The 18,321-nt window shown below is 37.1% G+C and overlaps 1 protein-coding gene across 1 annotated transcript in view; it reads left to right on the forward strand.

Moving 5' to 3' along the window:
- The window catches only part of SP3 (Sp3 transcription factor), a 31,249-nt gene extending 13,259 nt beyond the window's left edge, over positions 1 to 17,990 (forward strand). Inside the window, exons 5-7 of the mRNA XM_088527037.1 lie at positions 8,008 to 8,200; positions 14,803 to 14,999; positions 16,237 to 17,990. Coding sequence (XP_088383163.1) covers positions 8,008 to 8,200; positions 14,803 to 14,999; positions 16,237 to 16,553 — 707 coding nt within the window. The 3' untranslated portion in view covers positions 16,554 to 17,990. The remainder of the gene's footprint in view (positions 1 to 8,007; positions 8,201 to 14,802; positions 15,000 to 16,236) is intronic.
- The last annotated feature ends 331 nt before the right edge of the window (positions 17,991 to 18,321 follow it).

An 18,321-nucleotide genomic window follows, 5' to 3' on the forward strand; every position in this document is an offset into this window, starting at 1 on the left:
GATCAACTATTTTATTAAATTAATTTTGTACCGAATTACTATCAGTTTAACCAAGATGTAGAAAATCTCACATAAGCAGAAGTGAAACAAGGATGCAAATACCAAAATGATGGCTATGCTTAAGAGCATACATGATGTTCTAGTACTGATTATTTGCATAGTTTCAGTATGTGCAAGTTTTGGTAAACTTGAAAATGTGTTTTATATCCATGAGCAGATAAGAAACATAGTTTTCTTAAAGCAGGGATTTCTTAAAAGGAGGGAAATTAAACCTGCCTGTTTATTTGAGTAAAATAGTGTGATACAGTGCATTCTAAAGCCAGGGCGCAACTGAGATGATTGAGGTTCAAGACATCTTGCTGTAACTGGAACTGTTTATAATCATGTACTAAAGCCCTGCTTCATTAACATATTGAACTATAAATGTTAAAAATAAATGTATATATTGTATGCCCATTGAAGCGTGTGAGAAGGATGTAGTTGCAAGTTTAAAAATGCCAAGGGGAGCTGCTGAATTGTGATTTCTTTCAAAAGCCACTTGTTATACTGCTCCTATGGTTACTACTTTTGGTAAATCCTCTGTCAGGAATGTGGGATTTGAATTTAAAATAATAATTTGGGCTCTTCTGCTTTTTGTATCGGAAAAGACTTCTATAGGACTGATTTAACAATGAAAAATTAGCTGGGCCAGTGGTCTCTGCTGTTCCTTGGTTTGCAGGTGACAGCACTGAACAAGATGAGTATGTTGCTCACAGCATTAGTTATGCTGGGTAATCTTGATTCTTAACTTCTCTATTTCCTGTGGCTGCAGAAATGTTGCTTTGTCTCTTCGCATCTTGTTACTGATGAGGAAAGGGAGTCTAGAGATGAGAAGCAAAATGCATGTATTATGCATGGTATTACAGCTAAACTCAAACATCTGTGTAACACTTTTTTTAAGAACCTTATGACTAGTATGATATGAAATATAAGAGGAATCAGAACGCCTTTATTCCTTAGGTTTGTATTTGGTGCAGGATCAGTAGATCATGTTATTGCTTATGCAGTAACATGGCAGAAACTTGAGAAGAAAGATAAAAAAGAAAAGCAGAGAGGAGGAACCAAAAGAAAAGACATGTGAGAAGTTGAATCTGCTATGATTCTAATTTGTCTCCCCACTGTCCTTAAGCTGAGAGTGTTCTAGTGCTTGTTCATAATCAGATACAGAGGAGTTCCATCAGGCATTCCTTAATGGTATTTCCCTGTAAGGAATCTCATATGTGAAGGGAAGTGAGTAAATGGAATATATGAAATGTGATCAAATGTGATCAATAGTAGGTGAATAACAGAAACTATTGCCTGATGTGAATGGCTATAAACAGCTGGTTGTACTAGAGAAAGGGTGGAGGATTTATAGAGACATTTTTTTCTGACATGTCTAGAAATACTACCATCCCCTAAATTTGGAGAGAATTTAATTGGTCCCTCCTTATAGTATAGAAAGCTACCTTTTCCAAAGTAACTGTATAAAATTGTTTCTAACTAACAGAATCAGACTGTGTTGTCTTGATTGACCTTCAGTATCTTTTCCATATGCATCTGGTGTTCTGTCTGTAGCTGGGTGGCTGAAGTATCATCTCAGCTGTCTGCTGCTGTTCAGTGGTGTTCTTATTTCTAACTCCCTATAATATTGCATGGCACCCTTTCTTTAGAGTGAAGAGTAAGTATGATGCAGGTAGCTGAATACCTGCAAATAGACGCAGATAGTTGAATAATCATTTTTACTGGAGTGGGAAAATGCATTGCTCTTTTGACTCAGAAATAAGGAAAACGGGTCTTTCAATTTTAAATTGAAAGAGGAAAGATATGTGTAAGAAATAGGATGAGAGAAGCTAAAGCTAAAGGGTGAGAGGTTACATTATGTTTCTTTTCTGCAAACTACAAATATGTTTTGACATGAGATAAAGAGTTTATCTCTCTTTTTCCCCCCCTCACTTCCATCCTCTAATGAAATGCATGCGAAATACCCATGAAAATTATGCTTTTCCTTCAATAACAAATACAATCAAAATGTATTTTCTGTTTTCAGTTAACATTTTTTTTTCTTAAGTCTTGCTAATTATCTGAATTCTGAATAAAAAAGCTGTTACGCAGCTGTTAGCTGTGTAGACTGTAGTTTCTGCTTTAGAGATGGGAAACTGAAGCCTGTCGTGTAAGAGATGTTCTTCTAGGCCTTGCATTTCAGATAATCAATGGTAGACATCTTTACTGTTCTCATAAGTGTTTGAGAAAAAATGTCTTAACCGAGATCCTACATTGTATTCATACAAAAGAAGGTCTTTGCTCTTTGCAACCTTTTTATTTAATTTTTTTGATACTCCTTTTGATTATTCCAGTAGCATTTGAAGAAACTCAAAAGTGAGCAGAAAAAAAATAGCATTGGCTTGAGAAGGGACTTGCTGTTTATCAGCCTGGACACATTTCATCCAAAAGAGCCACCTACATAAAAGTGTAAAACTACAAGCTATTTTCCAAGGTGATGGGGCCACCGTTGGAAGACAGAGGGGTTCATCTCAGCAGTTGACTTCAAGTGCCACAGCCAAACTCTGTTTTTCATTTCTAACATCTTCTTAGCTCCTCCATCTCTGGGCTTATACACAGCTATTTATAGACTTGTGTATTTGCTGCTGTTGCAAATCGTACCTGCTGATCAACTTGCACTGGCAGAGAGTGGGACTGGTTGGCTATTTGTGGTAGGGACTTCATTCAGTTCCTGCCAGAGCCCAAAGTCTTTATCATGCTGATGTAAAGCTGAAATAACTTTAGTAGTCAAAAAATTGCCAAACAGTTTTCTCGGTAAATATTTTCTGAAGTGACTAACAAATTTCATCTGCTGGTATCTTGTGAGGCAGATGTCTAACATCTGTTAGATAAAATACAAATAAAATGGAAGAATGGAGTATTTACGGTTGTATTCTGTGAGACAGTTGAATCAGTGTTTTAGTGCTTCTAGTAACATACTGCAATTTAAAACATAGCTTTCTTCTGGCATCTAGAACGTTGCAAATGATTTTGGCTGATTTTCAGTATTACCCAGCTTAGTTTTTCTGTTTATGTTCCTGTTTCTGACCTCACTGATTTTACTTTCAGTTTTGCTGTTCTTTCTTTTAAGGCATTTTTTTATAGCAGGCTTTTGAGAGAAGAGCAGAGTGTCAACATGAAATTGAATACGATTATTTTAAAAAAATCTTATGAAAGGCATAAAGTAAACTGAAGCAGTGACTTTTAAGTAAATATTTTCATCTGGTAACATCTGTTTTGGGATATCTTTTTTAAATTTGTGGCTATCTGTTTAGCTTGCATAGCATGAAATCAGAATAGTTTAAAAATGATTCTCCCACTGTTCTATTTTTAATATGAAAAAAATAAATTGGAAGCTCTTGACATATTTAAGTTAGTGGAAGAATTATATCTATTTATGTACTAATCTTGGGTAAATAGTTTGCTTTCAGCAGGCTTGAATTAGATTCCCTACTTCCTTATCATTTTCAAAAGGAAATTAATAAATTGTAGAAGAATTAGACGATGATGGTCTTATGCGTTTCACAAGCTTGCTTAACAGCATATGGCAAATTATCTCATTTCAAGTGTAAGTAAGTTTCCATAACTTTAATTAGTCTGACTTTTTTTTTTCTTTTATTAAAAATGCAGTATCTACTGCCATGAAATAGAATTGCATTTTTTTTCTTGAATTCTTGAGAAGATTGAATTGTGGCACAGGTACGGAGGGTAGATGTTACATACTCTTTTTCCCCCATCTATGTTCCAAAGCAGATGAGTCCAGTTCACTTCCCTCTTGCAACCCTTGGTTGTGAGGGGAAGTTTGTCTTGGGCTTGGAGATCCTCAGGATGGTAACAGAGTGTCTTATGCAGTTTGAGGTACTAGCGCTTCATTTTTTCTCATAATCTGTTTTTGCAAAGTCTTCCTAAAACAAAAGGAAAACTCCATTATGTATCTAGGGATGAATGGAGAGTATTCTTGAAGTTAGAGGCATTCTTAATTTTTGAAGGATTTTATTTTCACTACTGCATTACCTGGAAAAAGAGGCTGAAAAACCATGTGCCGTCTTCTACAGTCAGCACTTCTGGTGCGTTGTTTCAGGTTCTGCCCCTTGCCTGCTGAATCTGCTCCTGGGATCACATGCTGAGAGGTCCTCACCTCTCAAACTAACTTTTTCAGGGCATCTGGCTCATAAAAAGCATCTGAAATTTCTACTGAGGATATCAGCAGCCTTTTATAAGTACTGTGAATGCTCACCTGGATCCTATCAGTGATTGCCCTCTTGAAAAGGAAAGGCTCTTGATGCATCAATGTTTAGATGCTATGTTGTAGAAGGGATCAGGTAGCATTACTGCTTGTAGTAGACAGGTTGTTTCAAAAGGTAGAAATCTGTAAGGACAAAAGGAGGGAAAGTCCACATTTTTGGTGACCACGTGCCCTTCATTATTTGTTATACGTAAGTAGTAGTTCTCATCTGCATTTAAAATTCATGCCAATTTTTAACCTGTGTATTCAGTATTCATTTTGTATTTGTTTTTTCTTAATCTAAATGCTGTACTGTACTAAGTCATTTGCTATGTAGAAGTCTCAATTATATTACATCACCTGTGGTGGCATTGATTAATAGTAATTAAAAAAAAAAAAGTATTGATTTAGAATCCAGTGCTCATAATCTCTGAATCTGGAGTTCCCCTAATCTCCATTTCATTTTGGGGGCAAAAAGGGAAGCACCTGTTTGTAAAAATAACTGAATAGGTATGACTGATGGTGAAGCACTGGAATTGCAGACAGGCAATTCATGATGCTGTAAGGGATTTGGTAAGAAGTTATGTGCGAGCTCTGGTTGGGATCTTGTAAAGATGAGTTAAGTAAAAAAGCATGGTGGCTTTCAGCATCTAGGAAAAGAAGCTAAGCTAGAAGCCCACAGCTTGGAGAAATGGCAATTCTGAGAATGTTGTTAGTGACAGACATATTTAATTGTTAAGGTGGTGGTAAAGCCTGTAAATGAAGCAATTTTCCACTGACTCCTTCCCCATTCTCAGTTTATCCATGTTTTATGGCTGGTGGATAAACTAATAACTTTTCTCATAAATGAATAAGATCCATTTTCTTGAAGACCTAGTTGAGACAGAAGAAGATGGAAGGTAAGGACTTAATGCATCTGCTCTGAATCAGTTTAACTGATACATTAATCTAATACATGATGAAATAAGTAAATGTCCTGGCTGTGTTTCTCTCTACTGTAGATTATGGCCAAGACTGGCTCAGGAATATTTAGCTGTGTTTACATCTGCACCCTTTCGGTTTTAGTTACTCCTCTCTCAAACTCTATAAACACATTTCTTAGTTATTATTTTGTTCACCCAATACACTTAAGTTTGCTCCCTTTTGTAGTCAGCTCTGGGTTTTCTGTGACTATGAAATACTCCCTTTGGAGCTGAATTATTGTACACCAAAATCCCAGTTTCATTCCTTGGGCAGGGGGAAAACAAAACCTAAAGCAAATCTAGCTCAGTAGCTGCCAAGTGTATATTTTCACAATCAGTTGACAGTTTGAAACAATAATAATGTCAATTTTCCCCTTCACACTGGTCTTGAACTAGGAGAAGTAGGGGCATATGGAAATATAAAAGCATGGAAATAAAATAATAATAAGGAAAAACGTAACCTTCATTTTGCCGGTGCTTAATTGGTAGAAAATAAAAGTTACCTCAAATTTACCAGTGATTTCATCAGCTTGTCATGAGATTTAGGGGTTGTGGGGAATGTTTGTTTGGATTTTTTAGGCCCAAGGTCTATTGCAGAGAAAGAGAGACCTACCAGTGTGTGAGTTGAGACAGAGCAGCAGCCTGGCTGGTTCGAAGGGCCCTGTTGAGGCTCTCGCATGTTCCCTGTGGGATTCGATGCAATGCACTTTAGCTGTACTGTATCCTGGAAAGGCTGAGCAAACGCATCATCTTTTGATAATTCTTCTAGTTTTGTTTTATTTAGAACATCTGCATAATGAAATATTTAAAGGGCCTTTTGGGGAGACCTATTCATAAATTGCCAGTTTACGTTGTGCTCATCTGTGTGCCTGGAGTGGGAGGTGGCATCTGTGAGTAGTACCTAGAGCAATAGCTCCACTTCCTATAGTCTAAAGGTAATCTAGAAACATAATGTAAAAATATTAACACAATGCTACTTTTGACTTTTATTTCAAAGAGTTTGGCAATTTTTAAAATTTTAAATTGTGTTCTATGGAATGTGACTTTAATAGTGGTGCTGTTTTTTTGAGGAGAAAACCATACTCTAATTCAGTCCTTTCCTCTTCAAGGAGACTTGTTGGTGCTTGTGTACTTGTACTTACTGAATTTAGCTACTGACTTTGTAAATATATTGTGCAGTATTGTTTTAGTATGAGGATAATCATGAAATAATGTTCTTAGTACAATAAGTCATTCTGTTAACATTCCTCCCAATTTTAACAATTTTTATTATTAATATTTTATTAACAAGTTTTATTTAAATTCTGTTTTTGCTTAAATACATATTTTGCAGAACATTTGATTAGTCAAATAATTATAAGCATGATGCTTGCTGCATTTACTGTTAATTTCTCTTTGTGGTAGTTGTGAAGCTGCAGGAGTTTGCGGAGCGTGCTGGTGATGATGGGCAGTGCAGAACGTTACTGCACTGGTTCTTTTGCTGGGTCTTGTTGCCTCTATAGAGTCAGCAAGAGTTGAAGTGGAACTTGAGTCCAGGATGAAAACTCCCATCTTAATTTAATTCTGCAGGGAATGCCATCTTCAATACCTCTAAAAAGACATCTGGCCTTTAGTTTGAAGCTTCAAGACGAAAAAAATCAATTGATGGTTCACTTATTAGTTTGTGATAGTAGCTAATCATTTTTGTGGAAGAAATACCAACTCCTGCACACATCTTAACATGGGATTGAGTGTTCAGACTTCTAAAATTAAAAGTAAAAACTTTTTTTTTTCTTCTTTTTTTCTTCTCTTAAAATCTGACCTTACAGCCTTTCAGCTCTTTTTGGGAATCCAGGATAGTGTCTGAGGAGAAAGAGTACCTATTAAAAAGTAAATCTGTAGTTCTTTTCTCATGTATTGCAAGCTCTGTAGCAGTAGATTTGGTCATTTTCCTAAAACATCTACTATTTTAGGGCTTGTCTGGGGAGTGGGGGAGCAGATGGTACATAGACTTGTGAATGTTTTGGCTTTTGAGGATGACTTGAGAAACTAGAGGCTTTCTTTGCATCCCTGGAACTGCAAAGATCTTGACTACTCAACTTTGTCAAAGTTTTGGGCTACTAGCTTGAAGTTATCTTGCAGTAGTTCATGTGTTATTTAACTTTTTTTAATGCTGAATGGCATTCTGCCATTAATGTTTTCTGTGAATAGTGTAAAAACAAAGGCTTAAATATTAGATGAGAAAGGAATAGTGGATCAAAAGACAGCAGTTTTGTGTTTTCCTCAGATATTCTGGTCCTTCTTAGGTCAAAACATTTTATATACTTGCTGGGTCTTTTTTATCAACACTGAACCTGCCTCATGATCATTGAGAAGGGCTGTTTCTATTGCATGTTATATTAGTTGAGAAATCCTCTGCAAACATAAATTGCAACTTAGGAACATTTGAAACGAGTTTAGATTTTTTTTTTCAACCTCTGTCCAATCTTGTTTCTCCTTTTTCCCATCTTTCAAGCAAGGAGAATAGTCTGGTGACAGCATTCCCTAACAAGAGCAGTTCAAACTTTGTTATAGCTTGTCTTCAACTTCAAAATATATAGTAAGATGAACCTTTTAAATACCTTGTGGGTTATAAGGGCACAGAAGCAGTATCAATATGCACTAAAGGATGTTGACTTTTGACTGACATATTGTTCTCAGCCTTAAAAAGATTTGATCATTATGGTTTTCTTCTCTCTATTTAATGGGTACGTATGGATCTGTGTTTGTTCTTTTCCTCAGATATTAGGATTAAAGAAGAGGAGCCTGATCCAGAAGAGTGGCAGCTCAGTGGTGACTCTACACTGAATACCAATGATCTAACACATTTGAGAGTACAGGTGGTAGATGAGGAAGGGGACCAACCACATCAAGAAGGAAAAAGACTGCGACGAGTAGCTTGCACGTGTCCCAACTGCAAAGAAGGTGGTGGAAGGTATGTAATATTCACTGTGATCGAGTGCGTGTAATGCAGCAACCAAAAGAAGCAAGAAAAATAGGATTCTAGTTAGTGTCTGCAGTTAAGGGAGAGCTACAGGTTTATGTGAAACGGCTTATACAATAAGAGACTGCTGTCTTTGTTTTGTGTTTGCAGCTGGAAGGGCAGGTTATTCTCTCCTCTGTGCAGCCATTAAGATTAATTGGAAAAGCTCTGGAGTAAGATGCCACCTACTACAAGTAAGGGTTGTGGGGTTAGAGCATGGTCCTAAATAATATGAAAATGAGGTATTTTGGAAAATGCATATCTGTGATTGGCTTCCTATCATATGGCAAGAACTTGATTAAATCTTGTGTTCCTGCATTTCCTCTCTGATTGAGCAGGGTGTTTTTTTTACGATTTGATTGCCTTGGAGTCTTATAAAAAATACAGTTATCCTACCTTTTTTATTTTTTTTTATTTTTTAGCTCATTTCCTAAGAAGACCAAGGTTTGTATAACTAAATACCAAATTTTGAACTGAATGGTTGTTTTTTCAGTCAAATTTAGTGGAAATATGGATGATTCAAAGATATGAAATACCTGCTGATTTCAGCCATGCTTCGTTGTTACACATCTCATGAAACATTTTTTCAGCTTTTTGTTCTTACAAAGAGTTTATTCTATTTTAAAACATTTCCTTCCAAATATCTTAACTATGGATATAATATGGAAAGGGGGGATATGAGAGTGCCTTTTACAAGGGAAAGTATTGAGGGTAACGTTATATTTGGTACAAAGCAAAGACTTCCCTCCAGTATAGTAGAGTTTTCATTTTTATGGTATTTATTTTCTCCTCTAAAAGGGAGGCCTTATTTATGTGAGAATTATGATGTAAATTACTGAGTTCTGTTTGAAGAATTGTCAGTGTCCAGTGGCTCAGAGTTGTAACAGTGCTGACCAAACACTTCTGTTGTCAGGTCTAATGTGATTTTGTTGTATTTTCTAGATACCTTCTTTGCAGGCATAGTGAGGTGATATAGTAGATGATCATGCTGAGTAAAACTTAGTATTTTAATACAAAAATACCTTGATACATTTTCATCTGAGGGAAGATGGTAATAACGTCTGTGTTTAAGGCTGTGCAGCATCTTTTCCTGTCAGTTCGCTCGTGTTGAGATGCTACATGCAGTTCAGTGGAACACGAACTTGGACATGTAACCTCTGGGGGCACCTTTGTTCTGTCCATCAAAATCTGTCCAGAGTATAAACTGGGTTGAGATTTGCTTCAGCCTGGAAGAAAACTGTAGAGAACGTTTGCACAGATCATATTTCTTTGAGCCACAGTGATTTCATATGGTCCATCCTCCTCGTGCTTTATTCTAGGCTCCAAGAACTTTAATTTGGATATATCTGTACTTTATATCTTCTTCCTATTAAGAGGAGTTGCTGTAGCACCAAATTTTGAAGTTGAAGCTTGAGAGACCGTCATTTCAGAGATGCTTTTGATAGTAGCTGAGAAGTGTGTGGTCTGACCAAAACTCAGATAGGAATTTGGGAAAGAGTTGAGAAGAGTTAGAAGGGAGGTGAGAGAGATGGTTGTCTGAAATCTGCTCTAAGGAAAGGCCTGGGAGATAACAAATGTCCAACGCAGGAGAAGTACAACAGGAAATCAGGCTGTGAGTAGAGTTTAAGACAAGAATAGAAATAGGATAATGGGGAGATGGAGGAGACTAGTAGTAAATGTCCATATGGGAAACAGAGAAAGAGTGAAAGTACTTACAGTTGGTGGAGCAGTTTTCTGTGAGCCCACTGGAAAGTGTCTCCCTTCTCCTGATGTACTTTGATCAGGTTCCATGGCTTCTGTAGTTACTCATATATCTCCAGTGCTATAATTTTGTGTTTTATTTTATCTTTCAACTCTGCTGGTGATTCATCTGGGAGTCTATACAGTTTCAGACAATAGGACATTAGCTTTTATAGTTTCCTTCAGATAATGTTCACAATAATGTTGGGACTGTGAAACTGAAGAATTGAAAATTGGGAAATGCCAAAGTTAATATTTCTTGTGCAACTTTAATTCTAACATTTGTGCATATGCATTATGATCTGGTTACTAATTACATGACTTCATGCTATTTTTTCCATGTGACCTCCGTGCTAGTTGGTGCATATGATACATGATGCCAAGGGGATGAATCAGAGTTGCGCAGTGAATGTGATCTCATTCATGTATTGCAGAAACTGCAAGGCACGTAGGGAATGGAATAGGGAACTTAAGGAAATCTGAAAGTAAATCCTTCACAGGAGGTTACTACAAGAGCATGTTCCTCATTTTTTAGAGGCTGAAATATTGGGGCTCTGAAGATTGGAGGATGTTTGTCCATCAACCCTGTATTTTTCCCTGCAGAAGTGCTGAGTTCATTGTGCGAAGTAGTAATGAAGTCAGTTGAGCTGCACTGGGAACATTGCGGTACTCTGGCAGAAAAAGCTCTTGGGGTCTCCAACTTGACCCAGCCCCTTGGTGTGTGTTTGGGAGTTTGGGTCTTAATCTCTCTCTGCCTCCTTTTTGAATTACTGAAAGCGAGGACGCTATATCAAGTTCTCTACAGGCATGTTGCAAGATAAATTTGTTAGTGCTGATGAATGGCTTAAACTGTTGCGAGTGTCCATGATGAGAAAGAATCTCTGGGGAAATGAGTAACTGTGTTTAATGCAATATTTAAATAATATAAAAGTGGCAAGAAAAGGAAAACACACATTAAATCAGTATGGAAGAAAATGAATAGCTCTTTATTCAATGAAAACTCTCTCCGCTGTGTACTGAGTGGGGTAGGAACAAGTAGCATGTTACTTTACATATGCAGGCTTTGCCATAATTTCATGTGTTGTATAGCCATAGTTTTTTGGCATTTTATGCTGTCTTCTTTTTCTCTATTTTTGTCTTTTTTTTTCCTTCGCTTTTTTTTGACTCCTGGTGCAGAATTGGAGCACATCGTAGTCTTCAAAGTATTTATATTTTTACCACTTCTGTGAAGCAAGGAACTACTATTGTCTTTATTGTATTTGGCATGGGGAAAGGAAGAAAATAAAAGAGCCATTTCTGGTGTATTGGATGTATAAATTATAGCCATATGGCTTTAAACCTACACAGTAAATGGGGAACAAGAGAAGAGAAGGATGCACCTCAAAGGATGACTTGGATCCTGAATGGACTGGCTAGGATTGAGGCTTAGGCGTTAAAAGTTAGGTGGAAATTGCACCCTTCTCTTGCTGATCTCTGGAGAAACTGCTGTCTAGATCTACAGAGGAACAGTGCTCTTGAGAATCACTTCAGATCTATAACTCTAAAAACACATTCTTAAAATCACTGGTAAACTTATGCCTTAAGTAAATATCTAGTGTTCCTCCTAGAAATTAAGTACTGCTGGACTAAAAGTTTTGTTCTTCATAGATGAAGGTCTCTACTGCTGAAGCCATTGCATTCTGCATGGTAATTGAGAAATGTAGTGTCCAGTCTATGAAATAAAAATGTGCTATAAAAACGGTTCAATATTGATTGCTTTGAAGACTCCAGGCGAGGTGTAGACCCTTAGCTGGTGACTGTGGCTGCAAGACAGCGCTGCTCCAGGCCTCTTGGCAGTTAGGCACAGTGCCAGAGAGCTGCAGCTGCAGAGTGGCCCGAGAGATCCTGGCTCCTGTCCCGTCAGTTCAGAGCCCGTGACGCGCACAAGCAGTTGCCTATAGCAGAATGTATAGGTAAATAGTTACTCATTGCCGGTAGTCTTGTGGATTTCATCCTGCAAATCCCTGAACTTCCCCTTACTTTGGTCATCACACTCCACTAAAGAATTATCTTTCCAGTTGGGTAAAGTGTTTAGTTACACATATTACACCACCTAAGGAAAGTAAACTGCCCAGGAGTTGAACCTTGGTTTCATTAAATCTGGACTAAAACACTGACCTGCTGTTTCCATTCAAGCCCCTTTGAATGATTGGCTTTAGAATCTTAAAATCATTCTAATGGCATTTTGATAAGATTTCATGTAATTTATGTATGTATCATGCAACATTACAAAATATTTACGCTGATTATTGCAGAAGAGAGGAATATAGTAAATTTTGCAAAAGGTTTGAGGATTAAATACTTACTAAAAATCTGATTGTAGAAGCATTCTCCACTTCAGAAATATATTTTGTTATAATAAACATGAGCTGAGCACGTTCTAGGGTTGCTTGGAATAGGACAGGCAGTTAAAGATACAGGATAGCAAGGGCCTGTAGAGAATTCTTTCAGTTACCAAGACAATAAAATGGGGAAAAGACACAGATGTTCTTTGCCTTTATTGCCAAAAAAGCAGCACTGCAATTGCTGGATGTCATGAGCCACCAAAAAAGAGAGGCTAGAAAAAAGTGTCTAGAACCAGATCATTAGATGATGGTGAACCTAGAATCTGAGAACCAGGAAAGTGGCTGCAGTGGGACAGAAGGAAGAATATATTAAATTTCTTCCTTTGAGTCTAGAGGATTGGGTATTTTGGGTGGCTGCTATGAGTACCCTGTGTTTTTTCTGCTTCAGTTTGCTTTAGTTTGGCTGTCTGCAGGATCTTGGAAACTAGAAAAGGGAAAGTGGGAATCTAAGGATGTTTTGCTAAATTGCTTTGAGATTGCCTGAATGTTCAAACCTTGTGAATACTGGACTACTTGTGTAGGTGACATAATGTGAAGGAAATTGTTTGACGCTAGAGTTAATTTTTGCTTTTTTTTTTTTTTAATTTTTGAAGGGAGGCAGTAGAAGGGTGTGATCCTGTTAATTTAGATGTAGTAAAATTATCAAAAAATGATGCTGCAGTTGGGATAGAAAAATATATGAAGTAAACAAATCCAAAAAAGTCTGGCTTTGTCCAAAGAAGTGATCTCCTCTTGGGACATTTGAAAAAGACTGAGTCAAAAATATTATTGCGGAGACTAATAATGAGGGAAGAGCCTAAGGTAAGAGGTGCAGGAAATTTAAAATGAAGTTGGGAAGAACAGAGAGATGAAATTTCTGTGAGGCTCTAGATTGAGGAATGGCAACTGAAAAAATACAGAGATGAACAGAATCTCTTCAGGCATCATATCCATAGGCTTATATGATTCTACTGCTCCAACATCAGGACTTGAAAGTCTTTTTTTCACTTTCTAGTTCACCTGCCATTAAATTTATTCTGAAGTAAAAACCTAAATGTCATGAAAAAAATTAGTACGTAAAAGTGAAAGCTTAAAGACAGGCCACAGTGATGAATAAAACAGTAGCAGGATGGATCCCACTCTAAATTGAGATTTAAATTCTTGGGAACACTTTCTAGGACTTAATTGGTTTTTATCTCCTTGCTTTCCTGGTTTGTCTTGAATGTATTAGTAAAATAACTAATTACGTTGGAAATCCTTTTAGATGCTGTGAGTGTTTTAGTGTGCGTATTTAGAAATGCCTGCTCCAAGTCCTAGCTCCATAAAATGTGTATGCATTTTACACTGAACCCTCACTAGACATACAGAGCTGCTCTGGCAGAGGAGATGAGAATCTAGGTCTTGTAGCTGCTTTGCAAATCCTTAGGCCCTAGACAGCTACGCCGATGCCGAGCACCCCAAGTTAAGTTACCATTGCTGGTGAATAACATGGCCTCATGCTTGGCTGCGTGTTCCAGTGTCCTCCCTCTGTACCCGCATTTACATGTGGCTGCCTTGTCAGCCAGATCTGCACCCTGGAGGGTCCCTTTCAGTGGCAACAAACACTTAAATAGGCATAAATCGGTTCTGAAGCCCTGCACTGGCCAAGCTCATCCTTTTCTCTGGGTCTTCAGAGGCACTTACCTCTCTGGTGATTTTCTAAAAAGCTTTTGTGTAGAACTTTAGGTCCTTCTGCTGAGTCAGTCACCTAGCATTTCTGTAGGGCAGCATCTTAAATTAGGCATCAAGCTTAGGAGTTTGGATTATACTCCGTGTGAATTATGTGTTAATTTTAATGGATTTCATTTCTGAACTCCCAAAGAGCCAATTTAAATGTCAGCAAAATCAATTGTTTCACTTCTGCTCCTTTTAGTGGAAATACTCAGGTAGGTATGCTTATCTTTCAACCCAAAGCGTTTTTCACGTTTTCCCAGCATGCCAAAAGCCCCATCTGTTCTCTTTCCACTTGCCAAACTTCCTCTTTCCCTTTTGGCAATTGCACTCATGTGTGTTTTTCTTTGCCAAAACCTTCTTTGGCATAGTAAAAACTGAAACTGGGAGAAATCCAAAATATAGGTACTTCAGGATTAAAATAGTACGAGTTGCTATAATGATTGTATTTCCAACTGCATGTGCATATCCATTAAAGATTACACTTCTGTCACTTAAATCTAACTTGCCATTGAATTTAGTTTGCTGCAGAAACTGGATATTGTTACACAATGTAGTTCCAGCCTCTTATGGAGTATCCTTGGGTCTGATTTTGTTTGAAACAAAAAAGAAAAGTTGCTCAGACTCATTTGCAGATCTGTGGTTTTTGTGACCCTATTTTTACATATGACCGATATTTAGGAAGAATTTATAGAATGATTCTTTTCTTTTTTTCTTCCTTTTTTTTTTTCTTTTAAACAGGGGCTCCAACTTGGGAAAAAAGAAGCAACACATTTGTCACATACCAGGGTGTGGCAAAGTGTATGGCAAAACCTCACATTTGAGAGCTCATCTCCGCTGGCATTCTGGAGAGCGTCCCTTTATTTGTACTTGGATGTACTGTGGAAAGAGGTTCACTCGCAGCGATGAGCTGCAGCGACACCGAAGAACACACACAGGTTTTCACGCTCTTAACTAAAGCAGTGTCATGGAGGGCTCTTGGATAAATAATTTCTGAGAAGAAAACAGGTTGGGGTGGGGGGCGGGGAGGATTGATTGTAATGTTGTACGAATTTTCTGAAATTGGCTAGTACTTAGAGCTGTGTGTGCATTTTAGCTTCCTTAGGAGATCCAAAGAGGAAAAACAGCACTATTTTGATTCAGAACTGGCACTTAAAGCTAATATTAACACAGGTTAATGGTTGATTTACTTTGATTTAAGCATATGTTATGTGTTTGAACCAGAGTAGAACTGTTGTTCCAGCTTTTTTTTTAAAAAAAAGCTTTTTCTCTTGTTTATTAAATAACAAAGTTAAGGGTTAGATGGCCAAGGGATTAGATGTCATTCACAAACCAGGAAGGAGCCTTTTTTCACAGCTCCCAGCTTCACGCTTCCAGTACTCACTAGAGATACAGGCACCCCAGGATCTCTGTCTTGTTGTCTAACATGAGAACAGAAATGAAACTAGTGCTTCCATCTTTCCAGGGAGTAGATAGAGCCAAACTTTGCAGGGTGGTGAGAGACTAAGGGAAGAAGTTGAAACAAGACTGTTGGATGGGTTATAAAGAAAACTTTTTCACTGCAGTAATAGCTGGGTTGTGCAGTCTCCATCCTTAGAGTTTTTCAAGACCAGAATTGATAAAGCCCCAAGCTGCCTGGTCAACCTCTGAGCATGTGAGCAGCCCTGAGTAGGTGAGCCTTCTTAGAGCAGGAGGTCAGTATCCAGAGGTCCTTTCCAGCCTGAATTATCTTATGATCCTGTGTCTGTTGGTCTCAACAGACTCTGGAGGGAACAGATTCTGGAGGGAGCTCAAGTGATCCTCCCTGTCCATGATTCTGCAGGATTTGTTCTCCTCTTAAAATGTTACTTATTGCAGTGAAACTTAGACACAGCAAAACATGCAGCCTGAGGATGTTAGATGGTGCTGTTATTTAGCTTCTCTAGAAGAACTTACAAAACTCAGCAAGACAGAAAAATAAATGAATCCCTTTAAAGGATTTGTCGTGCGTGCTTAGAAATTCTTAAAAATAATTCAAGTTCATAGTGTCAATTTGTTTTATTTTTTCTTCAGCATAGATGGTATTAGAATTCTGACTCTTACAGGTAATAAGTTATCGTGATTATTACTGTTGTTTGCATGTTTTGTTTTCTTAAAGTTCTTGAAAATAATTTTTCCTTCTATCCAATGTGACAGGTGAGAAGAAGTTTGTGTGTCCAGAGTGTTCAAAGCGCTTTATGAGAAGTGACCACCTTGCCAAACATATTAAAACACATCAGAATAAAAAAGGTATTAACTCTAGCAGTACAGTGCTGGCATCAGTTGAAGCAACACCTGATGATACTTTGATTACTGCAGGAGGAACAACGCTTATCCTTGCAAATATTCAACAAGGTTCTGTTTCAGGAATAGGAACTGTTAATACAACTGGCACCAGCAATCAAGATATTCTTACCAACACTGAAATACCTTTACAGCTTGTCACAGTTTCGGGAAACGAGACAATGGAGTAAATATTACACAAGATACCTATTAATTGTGGTTATTTTTATACAGTAGTGAGAAGAATATTGTTCCTAAGTTCTTAGATATCTTTTTATTGATGTGCAAAAATTTTTGGATTGACAGTAACTTGGTTATACATGACACTGAAATGCCTTACTTTGTATGATATTCCATAGTATATTAAAATGGTAAAATTGCATGGGTTTTGTAGGTACTTTTGGAATCTAGAAGAGATGAAATTTTACCAAGTTATATTAAAAAAAAATGAATTTAACGATGGAAATGGTAGTCTAACCAAATGCATCAATCCTGTGTGGTTTAGTGTAAAAAATGAGAACATGTTGGTATTTATCTATTGTAAGATAAAAGAAGTTGATGGGTGAAAAGAAATCATGTTATGATAAAAGAAATTTTGTAATTTTCTTGATGACTGGAATTTTTATTATGCATAACTGACAAATCAAGTTTCCAAGCAAATGTTACATAGTGTAGGCTTTACTTAGCTCATCAACTTGTCATTTTGAAGCTAATTATTTTAATTAGGTTAACTATGTACAATATTTTAAGCATTACTCTTGTAAGATTTTGAAAACTACATTTTAACATGGAACTCTAGGTATAGTCACCTTTTAAATCCTATTGAAAAGCCATGTTTAAGATTTAATTTGCCAAAATGATGTCTTGTTAATATTCTTTCAATAACCAAGGTGGGCAATATAACCAATGTTTAAAAAGTTTAAAATGTTAAAAAAAAAAATGTATAGGTTGAGGCATTTGGGTGGTAAGGCAAATGTTATAGTGAAGTATATCCCTTCTCTTGAACATTGGAGGACCAAAAATAAGGTGTATTGCGTCTCAGCAGTGATTTTTATCAGATCTTTTTCCAAAAACATCTGTCTGCCAGGGCCTTAAAAGCCATCATGTAAATTACCAGTAAAATATAACATATGCAAATACAACAGAAAAATCACTTCCATATTGACAGTACTCCCAAACATATGGATATAGTCATAGTGAACTAGGGGTTTTATGAGGTTTTTATTTGTTTGTTGTTTAGTTTTTGGTTAGTCAATCTGCATTTAAATATCAGCCATCTTTCCTTTTTGCTTCTTCCCTTAAAAATTGTATGTATCCAGTACATTTAACTGATAAACATATATGTTTTTTTATTATGCTGAATTTTCTTTTTATTTTTTAATTACTGTTTATATTTTCAATTATAGAAAAATGTACAAAATGAAGTTACATAGCCAGTCTGTAAGTGCTATACCATTTTCCAAAACTGTATAACAATAATTACTGCAGTTCACCTATTTACAAACATTTGGAAATCTGTTCATTTGTTATTCTTAAAACCACCTCAAATTTAAAGGCTACCTTATTGTACGTTTAAAGTGTATTATAACAGTGTGGTAGTTAATAAAACACTATTTTTTTTCTTTTGATTTGAGTTTACTGTAGTTTTTCTTAATGGGTAAGATGTGATTTGAGGATACATTATTTGTAATAGCCTGATGTGTTTTTCTTTTGTATTAGGTGGTGGGAAATAGAGGCAGTGTTTGCTCTCCTCCTGGGCATCCTGGCCCCGTCTCGTCCCCTCGCGGTGTGCGCACACGTAGGTACCGATGCTCTGCTGGTAGGTGCTGCCTGCCGAGGCTGAGCAAAGCATCGGCTCTGCGCGGCGCAGTGAGACTGACAGGCCACAGTACCCATGGCCTTGACACAGGTGGCTCTAAAGAGGGTGGTGTTTTGCTTAGAGGGTAGGAAGAAATAGTA

This window comes from Tinamus guttatus, unplaced genomic scaffold, assembly GCF_059628265.1.
Source record: "Tinamus guttatus ecotype Peru unplaced genomic scaffold, ASM5962826v1 Tinamus_guttatus_pri_ptg000260l, whole genome shotgun sequence".
Taxonomy (NCBI): Eukaryota; Metazoa; Chordata; class Aves; order Tinamiformes; family Tinamidae; genus Tinamus; species Tinamus guttatus.